General features: G+C 37.9%; 1 protein-coding gene across 2 annotated transcripts in view; it reads left to right on the top strand.

Moving 5' to 3' along the window:
• Nucleotides 1-3,279: 3,279 nt before the first annotated feature.
• The window catches only part of LOC134538701 (lachesin-like), a 510,913-nt gene continuing 498,352 nt past the window's right edge, over nt 3,280-15,840 (top strand). Inside the window, exon 1 of one of the 2 annotated variants that reach the window (XM_063380138.1) lies at nt 3,280-3,577. In XM_063380138.1, coding sequence (XP_063236208.1) covers nt 3,469-3,577 — 109 coding nt within the window. In that variant the 5' untranslated portion in view covers nt 3,280-3,468. The remainder of the gene's footprint in view (nt 3,578-15,840) is intronic. The other variant, XM_063380136.1, reaches the window with a different exon arrangement.

Genomic DNA, 15,840 nt, shown 5'->3' with positions numbered 1-15,840 from the left:
TCAATGGCTTGACATTAATTTGTCCATCTCCCGCCTTCCCCTCCCACTCCATTTAATAGAAACATTGTTCCCATCCTTCCTTTGGTCACTTTGGAGCATAGAAACCTCCGTTGGCTGTTGCAAAATTCACTAGGAATGAAGAAACCATTTTCTGACAGCTCAGTGCTGTCAACGCAGGCAAATGTGCGACAGAGAACATGGTGGCCTGGAGTGAGACAATAATTTTTTATTAGTCAGTAGTTAAATAATTAATTTTAATATCTGACCACATACATTTTTCAGTTCTCTTAGGAAATTCCAACCACTGGAGGTTTAACCTAGAAGAAAAATTTTTCTTTTCTCTTAAAGTTGGTATCTTATATTTATATTTTATAACAAATGAAACGCTTATACTGCAGGTTTATGCTGCCATCTATCGGGCTGGTGTGATTACAATAATTGATTTATTGCACAATTATTATGCAGACTTCCTGAATGGGTTTATACTTCATAGGCTATTTGCATTTACCAGGGTGAGAATGCCAGACTCTTATTTGAAAGTATGTTTCAAGCTTTCACTGAGAACAGGAATTGCAATAGGAATGAAAAAGTAGAACATTATGTTCGAGTTCATGAAAGCAACTGGAAAAATTATTGTAGTGGCATAGCATTAAAACTTTTTTTCTAAACAGTTAGGTTTTGTTCTCTCCCCTTGCTAGAGCTTTTGAATAATATGTTGTATTGTTTTTGAAACTTAAAGGTTTTACTATAATTGGAATCAGGATTGAAGATCACTTATGCTGAGGTAGGTACCTACCTATAATTTGAGGTCACTGCAAAGAATACTGTATTTACTAGTACATAAGATGCCATCCAATTTAATTCTCCTCTCTCTAATATAAAGTTTTTTTTTTTTAACTTAAATAAAATTGTAAGATGTTCTTCAATTTATGTATGTAACACGTTGGTTTATAAATGGTTAAGAGGTTCTCTGACATGTAATGAACTCCCAAGTGTGTCTGAAATATACTGTAATGCACCTGCAGGTGAACACGTTTAAACAAATTTGTTAACAAACGCGAAAGTATATGGTTGCACGGCAGTTGGTAAAAAAAAAAAAAAGTGTGTTCAACTTATACCGATTGTCCATTGTCATTGAATGAATGTGTTGTGGATGTTATTTATTTGAGCAAGTGTAGGTACCTTTGTTCTCTTTTTGTTGATCTTTTTTGATGCAGTCGGTAAAATATTACACGAACTTGTGCCAGTTAGTCTCCGTCTTGCTTTTTCTGCAAACGACTGTTTGTGGTTACCGCACTCAACAGCCAATCAGAGGCTTAGGGTAAAAGAGATGTTGTTCTGAAGTGCTTTGCCAACCTTTTTGGGTTGAATGAGAAATGACCTAGAATGAAATATGTCCAGACTTGTGTGTAACCGCACGCAAAAGTTGAACATGTTTACCTGAATTTCTGAGTCCAGTGTAACCGCGCCCTAAATCACAGTCGATTATAAAGCACGAAAGTCGAAAGGCGTTCCTCACTATCCCTACAACTTGACATTGTAAAACACCATAAAAAAATAAGTCGAAAGGTATTCCTCACTATCCCTACAACTTGTTGTTAAACACCATAAAAAATATTTTTCTGTGTGCTATGATTGATTATTCATATGTTTACCACGGAAACACCATAAAAAATATTTTCCTCAGGGCTATCAATGATTATTCATATTTTTACCACGGAAACATATTAAATCCGTATTCATTTGATAACTTTATTTCACTGTGCGAAAGTTTAACAAGTGAAAACATGACGTGTGTAATAAAAACAACAGTGATGCCTCATAAGCACATTAACGTGTGCATCTATGAAAGTTTTCAGAACACTTCACTTCAAATAATGGAAGGCGGAAACGCAAGCCGAGACGCAAGATAAATCTGGCCGAGGTTTGCATTGCGTTTTTTTTTTTTTTTTTTTTTTTTTTTTGCGGTGAGCGTAGTTTATAAGCAGGCATATGAAAACTTTGTGGTTGAACTTTTATGCATTTCTTTGCGTAGTTCGTAAACCCGTTCTCAACACCCGGAGCCCTGTACTCCGTTTGGAAATGGAAAGACGCCTTCCTCTAAAATTAACTACTAGGCCCTGAGATCTTTGAGGTACTCTGCACCTAGGGGGGGGGGGGGTCCACAGGGGTTCCGAGAGTCAGGACGAATATCATATGAAGCAGGCACAATTACTGTCTAATAACTTTGTTTGGAGGAGCTGGTGTTTCGCCAAAAGAAAAGTCGATCGTAGGGTTCCCTGACCGAATTTAAAAAAAATTGGTTGTCTGTAAAGTCGGTTTACGGACGATAGTTTAACGTGACAACGTCATAACAAAACATTGATGAAAAGATTCTATACTTTTATCATTAAAATCGAATTATTTTTATTGAATCATCACTATTTTGTATGGATACAAAGAAGGAGTGAAATGAAATCTACAATTTAATTGATAAATTTACTTTTGTTTGCACTCATTAATTCAAATATGTTTATTACTTTAACGAACAGATTATTTTAACTATAACTTTTATACATGTTTGCTATTTAACTTCTTCCAATCTGTGTTATTCTGTTAAGGATAGGACGTTGATAGGAAAAGTAGGAAACGAATGGGAGTGTTTCAAGTTTAATGTGCCTCGAAAAAGTCAAATCGATGGTTGTTCCAATCGAGTGGAAGAGAGATAGATGCGGCGCAAGCGTACAATGAGCGTAACGGGACACAGCGTAACGGGACACTTCGTGCGTGCAGCCGGCGTCCATCGATTTATTAGACGCGGTCACGTAAAAAAATAAATAAAAAATTGTGAACTTTTGCTGTACGCTACCAGATCAGAGACGAGAACAGAGCTACGACGGAACGCTTAGGGGAGAGAACGGGAGTGTGCCGCAAATTAGTGATTGTTTCGTACTTCTGATAAGTGTTCAGGGGTTCATATTAATTATTTTTTTTAATCCAAGGGAGAAGGGGGGGGGGGAAGGGACTTATTATTTAAGCTATAGGCAGCCTGTACGCCTGTGATTAGTTCTACTGCGCTAAGCGGCGGGACATGCGAACCTCCTCATTGTTAGCAGCGGGTCGTGTGCGTCCCGCCTGGCCTAACCTACCGCCTCCAGTGTGACGTGGACGGTGCGAGCGCCTTCAGGCACGGCCCATTAGACAACCGTGTTGCATGACGACACCGCCTTCGTGCCAGAGCGGCCTGCGCGGCCTACCTACTCCCCTTTGTGATCCCCCCCTTCCGGGGCCAACTTTTAACTATGCTCGTCTCTAGCCCTCTGGTGACAGTCAAGTGTCTTGTGGCGCAGTAGCCTGGTGTGCTTCTACTGTTCTTCACCACCTGTTTCCTGAGTGCGTCTGCGGCGAATTAATCATCACGTAGTTACTATAAATTGAGGGATTTAATCCCTCGCCAGCCTACCTTTCGTTAGTGTTGCAGCTTTTTTAATGCGTGTGTGCGTTTTTTTTTTCCTCCGGATTTCGCTACTGCCGTATTCTTCGGACTTTGTTTGTTTTCGCCGCTGTGGATCTTTCTCTGGACATCCCCACGTATGCGGTAAGTGGAACCACCAACCTAACTGCACCTTTCGATCGAGTTTTTTTTTCTTAAAATTCGTAATTGCCATCAGTCCGCTTCTTTATTAGTTCTTTATTTGCCACTGCCTGTTCTTGTGTGCGCGATGGGTTTACGTGTCGGGGACGTTTCTACTCCGGTTTTCTCCCGTGATTTACCTGTTGGCACATTCCTCGAAATACGCGCCTTTGTCAGAGGCCGGAGCTATCAGAGACTTTCCCTGATCAGCGGCCAGCCCCTCCAGAAACACCCCCACCCCACGTCCGGCGCGCGATATCGATCTAAGTCCGATGGAATGCGAATTATCTACGTACATGGTTTAATTTTGGACAATGAAATTTAAATATAAACAAATACATATTGAATACACTCATGCATCAAAAATCATCTGCAAAAGGCATACCAATGTGGATTTTAATAATAAAATAATAACATTTATAAAGTTATAAAACATTTAAAAGAGAAGAAATTAATGCATTTAACTATATTGTAATCAGTAAAATTATGTAAACCCATAATTGGACGGTGTTATGTAAAAATGGTTCAACCCACAAACATTTTCAACTGAGTAAATTGAGCTCAAAGTCGAACACACAATAACCGCTATTGTGGCAGTGCGTTGAATGTTTGGTCTCAAGATGGCAGAAGTAGCAAGGAATGTCGGTTAAAAAAAATTAGCTCAATTAAAAGTGTCATTTTACGTACAGAATTATTTAAATAACTTTTTTTCCTTTTGTTGGTTAACTCATTTTTGCATAACACCATCCAATTATTTAAAGCATTTTGTTACTGGCTATTTATCTTTTTGTATATAGCAGATTCCTCTTTTTTTTTTAAACTTAACTTTAGCTGTTGTTTTTGTTAACTTAACACTGAATTTAAAATCTACCTATACGAGCTACAAATAAGACTTATTTGCTGTAATGTTCGTTTCTTTCAGACATCCTGTTATCACTAGATTAACCCTTCGATCCATTTAAATGCAGGTTGCAAACGAGCGTCTGCGTACTTTCACTGAATTTAATTAGTTATGCCGTTTTCCTTCTCACGCACGCCTTCCACTTTTAACTGCTCGATCTGATAGCTGGTCGCACATCCAAACATCTAGGGAAGCAGCATGACAACAGCGGCATGAGATAAACCACCTGTCAACTTCAACTGCAACCAGGGGCGCAAAAACTAAATTTCCAAAAGGGGGGGGGGGGGGGGGGGCAATATACCTTTTTTTAAAGAATCATCGATCACCCCTATTGAAGCGGTTGGGGGGGTGGGGGTCCCCGGGAAAATTTGTATTTCAAGGTGGAAAATGGTGCTATTTAAGCAGTTTTATTATCTAAAAATTGATTACACAGCACTTTCTTTGCCCCTGTTTGCCCCCACTTCAAGGTTTCAGAGAAGGGGGGGGGGGCAAAATACCCTTGTCTCCCCCCCTGTTTGTTGCGCCCTTGACTGCAACATCTACCATGTTCATTACCCGCGAGAATATCGTAGGTAAAATGCGATGTGAACTATAATTTTTTTTGGCAGTTTTGCAAATGACATCCTCCTAGAATTGCCCATTCGCTAGTGTATTCTTAGAATACGTAATTATTATAATAAACAAACAAAAAATATATATATTTAACCGATTTAAAAAAATACCTACACTAAAAAGCGAAAAATAAAAAAAATACAGATGGTTTGTCTAGAGACGTAAAATACAAATAAGACGAGACAATTAATAATGACTCACTCGCAAACAACTCGATTGGCAGCAAGCGTGCACGATAGCACAACTTACCGCCATGATGGTTGAACAACTGTTTCTTCGTTGCCGGAAGCTGCAATGTACCCAACTTGAAAATTTGGCGCTACTAGAAAGCAGCGCGGGAAGTTCAAAATTCAAACGTTTCTAACACTAAACACTAAATTAACGCACAGTATTTACAAGTCCGAACAGCAGATATAATCCAAAATACGACAATGCACGTAATAATATATTTTTATTATTTTTGTCTTATTTAGTTTAGTAAACAGTATTATAATTACTTATTAAATAATCTATTTACATTTATGATTTATTTATACAATTACAACGTGACAATTCTTGTCCAAAACTAGTACCCTGGCACAGCGAACATAGCGGAAATAGCGATCATAACGAATATCCCGAACATAGCGTAGCTTTCTGTGTGACATTGGCTTAAGGATCCACACAACTACTCGCAAGTCCAACATTCACACAGCCAACATGGTTAATTCACAAAATATATAAGTAGCCTACGTGCTAGAACAGAATCCACCCAGGCGACTTTCGTAGCAAAGAAGTTTTTTTTTTAAATTGGCGAATACAACGGTGAACTCACGATAACAGAGGAGTAGAAACTGAGAATGAAAGTAAAAAAATATATATATAGTTGTATGCCGCATTTAACTGCCATTTAGATATTTTGGCATGTTTAAAACAAATATTCCAAGTACCGTACATCTCGAAACAACGTAAAGTTCGACGACACAATACCAAGACGAAAATGTAGTTTTTAGTAATGCGATTTTTTTTACTGCTTAAAAATAAATGCCCAGGGCTTCGTTCACATCTGCAGTAATTTTTTTTATTTGTACCCACCGCCTTTGACAATATCACTCACGACCGTTTCCTCCCAACCGCCCCGCGAACAGTTACGGCCACAGACGTTTTGTATACGTCGGCTGTAAAGTTTTATTGGTGGCAAGTCGTTAAAACCCGAGCTTCTAGTTGGGGGGAGGCGGCCATGTTTGTGGTGGGAAAAGGAGTGGAGCGGGGTGAGGAAGGAGGGGCAATGCACGCACGGATATGGTTGGAATACATTTCCTCCAATCCCTCCCCCTTTCCACCACAATCTGGTTTTACATCCAGAATGAAAAGGGAACTGCTGTAATGAGTTTGCTTTCAGCCCTGAGAAACACCCAACCTAGTCTGGACGCGTGTGCAAACTCAGCAATTAAACGGGGAGCATTTGACCCACAGCCCCATCTGACGCCAAGACACGTGCTACGTGCAGGCTGTCCGCATTCTGGGAAAGTCAAGAAAAAGTCTTGGGGAGATGGAATGCGTCAGGGTGTCAGGGAATTTACTTATCGTGATGGAAAATTCATGGAAATTTACCAGTGGTGGTAATTTTTACGTGAAAATTTCATATCCCTGTCTGACATCACCCAGACTTAAAAATAATTATTTGAGTTTTTTTAAATCATTATTATACACACTATAAAATTGTGTTTGCAAGTTTTTGTTTGAAGTGTCTGTTAGAAGTAAACTATAAATCGGGCAATGAAAACATTCGAGGGTTGAAGAACGTTATAAATTTTAATCATAAAATAAAACAACTAAAACTTTCTAAAACGATATATTAGGCCCAAATAAAAATTGCTCATAAGATTAAGTTATCATTTTAGATTTATTTCTTCCGTTTCTACTGATAATAGCTTGAATGGAACATTTGCAGATTTTGTGGGCGAGGATCTCGTTAATAGTAATTCGAACATGTAACAAACTGAATCCGATATTGAACGACATGTAGAGTTAATTTCTCACAATTATGATTTTCAGCAAAGTGATGAAAAGGACGGCAAGCCTGGAAATTTGTTTTCATGTGAGTTTCTCAAACCTATAGACGATTAACACGCCATCTCGAGTCGGGAAGCAATACCAGCATTTCAACAGCAATGAAAAATACTTACGGCTCGGCAAATTCTGTATTTATATGATTCGGTGGTAGTTGCGAGCGAATCTGCGTCGCTAAAGATTGCATCACTCTCTCTCTGCATTTCCCTTTCCCTGTACTTCCCTTCCTCCGTTTTTCTCTCTGTAGTTCTCTATTTATATTTTTCTCTGTATTTCTTTCAGTCAGTAAAGATTACATCTCTCCTATTTTTCTCACTGTATTCGTCTCTCTGTATTTCCCTTTCTCTACATTTTTCTCTGTACGTTTTTATCTCTTTGTAGTTTTTATTTCTCTGAATTTCTCTCTCTATTTCTCTCTTTGTAATTCCTCACTGTATTTCTCTTTCTATTATCTCTCTGTATGTCTCTCTCTCCCTCTGTAGTTTTTTTCTCGACAATGTATGTGTGTGTGTGTGCGCGCGCGTCGCACTTTCGCTGATCCCCGGAAGGCGTAATCCTCGTGCGGCGTTGAATTCTCTTGTGGAGGAGGGGTGAAGATGGGGGGAAATCTTGCGCGGTTTGCTGCGGCTGGTGGGGGGGGGGGGGGGGAGGTCGTCTTAATTGGGGAGGGGGGTGTGCTGGGGTTACGAGGAGGAGGGTTAGCCGTGGGAGGAATGAGGGATCGTATCGCGCGCACCCACCCCCCCTCGACTACGCCGCTCCCTCTTTCTGCGTTTCTTGCCGCTTTCGCGCGCCCCTAGGCGAGGGCTGGTGTTTGCTCGCTGTACAGGCTGTTCGAGAAAAAAAAAATTGGTTGTCTGTAAAGTCGGTTTACGGACGATAGTTTAACGCGACGTCATAACAAAACATTGATGAAACGATTGATCCAGAAGAAAATGAAATATCATATTCGGCCTGAGACTGAGCCGTAATAGGTTTTTGCAACCTAACCATTTAGGCATTAAAAATATTACATTCTTTGATGAAGATTTTTTTTTCTAATTTTTCTATCTTTTATATGATAAAATCTACCTCTGCATACTTTTATGAATAAATTTGGATCATTTTTATTGAATTATCACTATTTTGTATGGATACAAAGAAGGAGTGAAATGAAATCTACAATTTAATTGTTAAATTTACTTTTATTTGCATTCATTAATTCAAATATATTTATTACTTTTATAGTGTCGCCCGCGCCGTATTTATTTTTACAAGTACAAAAATGAAGGTATTGCAGCCGCCGGGATTCGATCCGTCAACCTTGAAAAGTCAAATCGATGGTTGTTCCAATCGAGTGGTAGAGATATGCTACGCATGCGTACAATGAGCATTACATGACACATCCGTAGTGGGACATCCGTAGTGGGATAATGTGCGTTCATCGATTTATTAGACGTTGTCACGTCAAAAAAGAGAAGCGATATCCCACGTTACCGGAGGACGAGAGATTTTTTTAAAACAAATCACATCACGCAAGGACTCGTATGTTTTGAAGTGAAACTTCGTTGTTTCGACCGGCGGGGTCGAGTCGAGGTGATGATGGCACATCAGAGCGTGACGAAACATTGGAATTGCGCGAGGAAGATATCGAGTGCCCCACTCCTCAATATCGGGCAAGCGGTAGCGAAGCGACGCCATAGTACTGCATATGTTTTTTGTCGTGATAACGTCTTATAAATCGATGAACCCCGGCTACACGCACGAAAAAGCATGACTCTTTGTCACGTTCCGCCTGAGCCGAGCGTGCAAGGAACCGGCCGACCACCGTGCGAGAAAATCATCTAGGCGGGCTTTTTAAAAGCAGCAATTTTAAAAAAATTTATTTATTTATCCAATTTAGTCATTTCAAATTAACAATTTATTGACATTGATTTGATTTCAATTTATTTCTATAACTAATTGTTCGTTATTATATGTAAACAAATTATTTAAATTAAATTTGCAAAAACTGTAAATAATATTTGAAAATTAAAAAGTATGTAATTTTTCAACAATATTTTCTTATGACGTTATCGCGTAAAATTATCGTCCGTAAACCGACTTTACAGACAACCCCCGCCCCTTATCCCCCCCCCCCCCCCGGATACTCTGCCTGACTCAACTGTGACACGAACTTGCCCTTCTCGCTGATACAGCCAGTTGGAAACAGGGTGACGAACAGCTGGACATTTCCGTACACGTGATGGTTTTTGGTATTTCCTTATGTAAGTCATTGTTTACTGTGAATTTTCGCTTTTAACACGTGTATTACAACGCATCCCTTTATTATTATTGATTCAACTAAATTGTTTGCGTTTTTTACTGGACGTTAAAAAAAATAGTTTAAAGGAAATAAATCTAAAAATAAATTTAACTTTAAGTGCAAATAATGATATAAATTGACTCAATGTTTTTTCTATCTAAATGACTTGTAAGATTTATTCTGTTCACGCTAACGAAATATTGGGCACAGCTATTTACAAATACAACAATAGGCAAATATGAACACGTTTTATATAAACGTAAACCGCCTATTATAACACTTCCAATAAAAATCATATTTGTATTTCTTGTATTATTATTATTAATTTAATTTTACAGTCGTTTACATTTAGTTATTTCGACTGTCTAAACCTGTCAGGTTATTCTGCGTAACAGCATAGATATTTAAATGAAACACTTACCGAGTACAAACGAAACCACCAATTTCAGCAAAACTCTAAATAATTGATGATTAAATGACTATACGACCAGTTCTAACTAGTGCATTAAAGTATATATATTTTTTAAATAGCTATTTTGCTCCAAGAACCCAGTTTTTGTTTGGGATATCTAAGAAGCAAGTTTTGAACGTGATTGCACATGTATCAAGAAATAAAATACCAACTTTACAGCAAAAAAATTACATCATGGCCAAAAGAAAAATAATTAATGGATATTCAAAAATTTCAGTGGTTTTTATCAGCATGAGTGCTTGTTCATGGGGCAGAATAAAATAAATAAAAGAATCAAATATCAGCATTATAATATACTAAAATTTATGTAAATATATATCATGATAAAAAAATAAAATTTTCAAAAGCGAAAATACCTTGCATTTCCAGGTTTTTAGTCACAAGAGACAAAGTTCGGATTGCAGACGAAACGTCCGCGCAGTTAAACGGGGCTTCCACGATTCAGGGAGTCGCAAATCTTTTTTATGCCGGCAATCTAATCGGCTACGCAGTGTAAAAGGTTAAGGCTGTTCTGATGTGGTGACGAACCCAGTGAGGAAAGGGAGGGGGAAAAAAAAGAACGAAGGGTTGAATTGGGCCAAAGGCGACCACTTCAAAGGCGATACCCTTGAAGACCACGTGCTAAAAAGGCTTTTAGGGTGATTTCATAAAAAAAAGAAAAAGGTTGGGAAATCAAGAGGCCGGAACAAAAATTTTATCCTCTGCTTTTTCCCTCCAACTATATATTTTTTAAAATAAATTATTATTTAATTGATTAAAAAAACTTACCTATTGCTTTCTAAAGACACAACTGGGGTCGACAAGTTATAATAATTTCTTCCACAAAACTTTGCTTTATTTTAAGATTTAAAACTATAAAATTTCGTGACTTTTGTTTGAGTGTTACTTCTCTGTGCCGTCTCTTTTAGGTGGTAAAATACTGGACATTTTTTTGTAAACAGTAACCCAATGGCGCCACGGTTTTTGCATAGCCTGGGTCAACTCCACCACCCTCACCTTTCCGAGACAAAGTGTTTGAGGATTTTGTAACCGAGTTAATTTTTTTTTTTTCGCGGTGGGGGAGTTTTTTACACGCCCAAATCTCTTTTAGGAAGAATGTCTCTCAAATTTCGAATTTGATAGTGTACATGGTACGGAAATTATAATTTTTAAAAAATCTCTCCTTTTTTTTCCCAACCCCCTGCAGAAATAGCTCATCCTACCAAAATTTTTTTTCATGAAATTATAAGATTTACAAACTATATATATATATATATATATATATATATATATATATATATATATATATATATATATATAATTCCTTAGTAAGGGCACAGCCGAATCTGTTCAAATTGTTATTATTTTTATTTAACTGTCTGACTAAATGAATAAAATTATTGCTAAAATAAATTTTCGTTTACCCAATTATTACAGCAAGGGGGAAATAACAAGGTTTAAATAATACAAACTAGCTGAAAAACCCGGCGTTGCCTGGGCTGAATACAGGGTGTAGTTAGTAATTGTCTTCTTAATTTGAATGTCAAGTGTGAAAATTAATTTATATCACTTTCAGATCCCGACAGATGTTGTTCTGCCAGTTTATAGTTATTTACCTGGTCTGTATGTAATTTAGACTTTATAAAGGAATATAGAAAAAAGCAGAAAAATAAGAGATTACTAATATTGAAAAAATTCCATTATCTAGCTAATGCTCGGCCTGCCTTGCAATGCTTGATTCAGTTTTGTTTTGTAATATGTTTGAAGTAGTTCCACATATACAAATCATCTATCAATCTCTCTATATATATTTATCTCTATCTACATCTATATACATCTATGTATCTCTCTATCTCTATTTATCTCATTATATCTACATATATACTTCCCACTATCTCTATATATTTTATATATAAGTATCTATATAGCTCTATACATCTATAGGTATATCTCTTTATCTAACCCATTTCATTCTCTATACCTCGCTCTATCTCAACTTATCTCTCCGTCTCTATCTCACTCTATATATATCACTCTATCTCTGTCTCTCTTTTATATTTAAATAAATTGTGGCATGCGTGCGCACTTATACAACAAAAACAGACGAAGTGCCGCTATATAAAATGAAATAAACACATTTTTTGACACGATTCGTGCTCCAACTATTGAAAAATAGTTATACCGTCTCAGTAACCTTCATGGGCATACGCATAACAAATCACCAAAATATCATCGCAATCGGATGAATGGTATAGGAACGCATACGACACAAACAAACGAAAATTAAAGACATGACAAACGCATCAAACGATGGTGCGTTTAAAATTCAAGGCAACTATATCTATTGACGAAGTTAAGAACAAAACTATTATTAGCGCCTTTATTTTGCTAGCCGCTGCGAGCTCCACTAAGCGGACTGGTCTCACCGAGGAGAAGGATATTAATTTTCCAGACCTTACTATGTGTTTGATCGTGTGTCAGAAATAGAAAAATGACACTCACTCACTATTTGTATGTCTATGAACAATGATTTTTTCTGTTATAAAATGAAATTATCATTTTTTATCTCCCTTAGGGATGGAATTTCATATTAATTTGGGGTCTATGTGTTAATCCAGGTTATAAGTTAGCTTTAGGCCAAATTTCATTCAAATCCATTCAGTAGTTTTTACGTGAAAGAGTAACAAACATCCATCAATACTTACAAACTTTCGCGCTTATAATATTAGTAGGATTACTTATTTTAAATAGATATACTGTCATATCCGTTATTTTTTATTGTATTAATTCTAATTTTCCTAAACTTCATCTAAAACTTTGGGTGAAACAACTTTTGACGAAACGAATTACCTATTACCGTTAAAACATGGGTTAAAATAAAAAATATTCTAAACTTTCTTAGTATCAAATTCTTTTGAATTTATTTTCAACGACCATATTGTAACACCCCTCGTGCCTCAAAATAGAATTATTTGGAATTAATTAAAAAAGAGCCTTGGAAACATGCTGGATAAAAAAAATAAGTTAAATAAATTGATTTACCAGAGGCGACACGAGGTGGGGAACAAACACAATTTAGGAACTTCCTGTAACAAGCAAGGAGGAAGTTGGGGGATCGTTAAAATCAATAAATAAAAACTACACGATTAACTTGATCTATAGTTTCCCTGTTTTATTTGCCCTGATGAATTATCTTGTTTCCATTATTTTACATACAAAAGTTTTTAACAATTTTCAAAGATTAACAAAAGAAAAACGAAAATGGGCCGGCCCGCGCTTACTGAAAACAATTTACATTCTTAGTTTGAAATATAAACATTTGCATTATGAGTTTCACACCCAAAGTTGAATGGATCCGATGATTACATTGATAATTAGTTCTATTCGTTCTACATTTTCTTGAGAAAAACACTGGTCGCTGGTGGGTTGGTCATCCGCTTAAGATAGTTCGTAGCTAGGTAAGGGGGAAATGTTGAATTTACATTACCACCCGGGGTCTTCAAAACGATCACGTCGGGTAGTAGAAATGTTTCTTCTAATGTGACCCACGGAACAGGAAAGGGGGGGGGGGGGGGCCACGAGATGGGAGCATCAGTCTCTCCCTGTCATCGACCCTGTCTGCAACAGTCCAAATAAAACCTGATTAGAACTTGTATACAGGCAGTCTATGGGGCAGAAAATGCCCAAAAAAAATTTAAAGGAAAAAAAGGGGGGGGGGGGGTCGCGAATTATCACTCACCAAAACAGGGGAGTTGCCCAGCACGCTGCAGTCGTGGAGTCAGCCAGGATCTGGAGCTCGCGAATTGCGCGGCAGGACGCGGATGATTTCTTAATAATAATGATTAAAAGAAAAAAAATTTTGAAGGCAAATAATTAGACTATGCAGACAGACTAATCTACTAGAATTGACTTGAGGGATAGCATCCCTTATGCAAAGCGACTACATAGTCGTTAGCGGTCGGATGAAGTCTTGCCGATTCGCCGATACTCGATGGAGATCTGTCTGCAGACGCGACGCGAGTAGATCTGTGTCGCGGCAAACCGCGTCTCGTAATTAAAAGTGCCCGCCGGCTCTAACAGGTGGAGGGAGGTCTGGGCCGCCGAACTATTCCGAACTTGCCCGAATGCGGGCGAGAAAAAAAACTCTAGCAGGAGTCTTGAAGTTGGCACCACTGGGCGACAGTAGAGAACTCTGTCGGAGGGGTCTGAGTTGAAAACAATCGACTCGCTCACGGCATCCATATAACTCAAGGGAAAGCAGGTGCTGCTCTCTGGCGCCCTAGAAGGTAGACTAGCGGAGAAGTTCGCGACTTGGTCGCTAGGTAGCGCTTGTGATCAGTTTTGGCACACTCGCTTTTGCGAGAAGACCTTGAGAACGGTCACTGTTGCCCAGGGGGTTACGACCGGTCATTGGTCTTACTTGGAACTGAGAAGGGGGGAGGGTGGGGTAAAATGCAACGCTGATGGGAATCTACGTCCCGTCGTGGCTGCAGAGGAGCGAACATAACACTAACATGTGATGAAAAAAGCCAATCTCAGCTCGTCTCTGCGAACTGGTCGCCTGCAAGCTACAGGCTTGTCTATGCAGTTAGGGTCACGAAGAGAAATGATATTACAGGCTTGAGGCGTGACTGAAGGCGGGGGAAATGGTAAGCTGTCTGCCAGTCAGGGATTAGGCCAGCAAAATATCCGATACGCCGATGGGAAAGGGGCTTCAGAGCACTGAGACAAAGTTTAACTCAGAGGAGTACACCAGACTAACAAATTAAAATCATACTCTAGTAGAGCAAATAAAATTTCCACACAAAAATTTAAAATCATAATGAAAATTTAAAATATATCGTGTCGAAATTACTAATTAACGGCACAATATTATTAATGCAAGGAATAAAAAATAGTGTTTCAAGGTCAAAAAATTAAATAATTACCTTAGTTGGCATATAATATGTAGTTCGTTTTAAGCTATTCAGTGCTGCGTTCTAAAACTATTCAATGCTAAATGCATGGAGCTAAAAATATAAGTAATATTTTCGCTGCATGGAAAATGAGCAAATATTTAATCGATCAGTTTGTAAATTGGAGAACATAAATATATTATGTACTTTAAGTTCTTAACATGTTCCAAAAGTTTATAGAAGTTTCTAAAATATTTCCAGAGTAAATAGGTATGCACTTCGAAATCTATTCACGCCTGTAGGCTGTGCCGAAAGGGATTTTTTTTCTTTAGGGCTTTATAAAACATCGTGTCTGCGTTCCGCCGCTACTAATGATTTGCCAGAGCTCAGTTACAGAATTGAAGAGGCTATTTTGCTTCCATTACTCCGGACTTGTTATCCAGAGTGTACGAATAATTTGACTTTAGGTTGGAAGTGTATCGTATAACTATAGGTGCACATATTGAACATTTGTAAGAAATAGTTTACCTCCAATTTTATGTATGATTTGTTGTAAATAGTCTAAATTAAACTGTTATAATATACCATTGAAAGTGGGATATTCTTTTATGGAAGGTCTGTACATTAGTGTTTTTTTATTTATGTATGTATGATTTTAAATTACACGAATTATTATGTATTTGCCTTGTATTCGTAGCTAACAAGCAATGGTAATTACTCAGTTGGATCAAATTGTACTGTTGTGCAAATGGTACCCAAAGCACGGTTGCAAATTTGGGAGTCCGTTGTGTTTAGTGGCTTCAGACAGTGACTTGACCAAATACACTAGAGACTAATACCGGACGGCTCCAAGATTTAGTTTCCTGTGAAGTCCTGTGTTGTTGTAACGCCAGTCCGATAGGTGGCAGACGGAATCACCAGCATGAACATTGTATCTATTTAATACGTATGGTACCAACATCATGACATTGCAAATAACTTTACTTTCCCTTAGAAAATAAAAAAAAATTGGTTGTCAGTAAAGTCTGTTTA

The sequence above is a fragment of the Bacillus rossius genome, chromosome 14 (assembly GCF_032445375.1).
Source record: "Bacillus rossius redtenbacheri isolate Brsri chromosome 14, Brsri_v3, whole genome shotgun sequence".
NCBI classification, from domain to species: Eukaryota; Metazoa; Arthropoda; class Insecta; order Phasmatodea; family Bacillidae; genus Bacillus; species Bacillus rossius.
The sequence above is the reverse complement of the archived record's forward strand: the minus strand, read 5'-3'. Positions and strand labels throughout refer to the sequence as shown.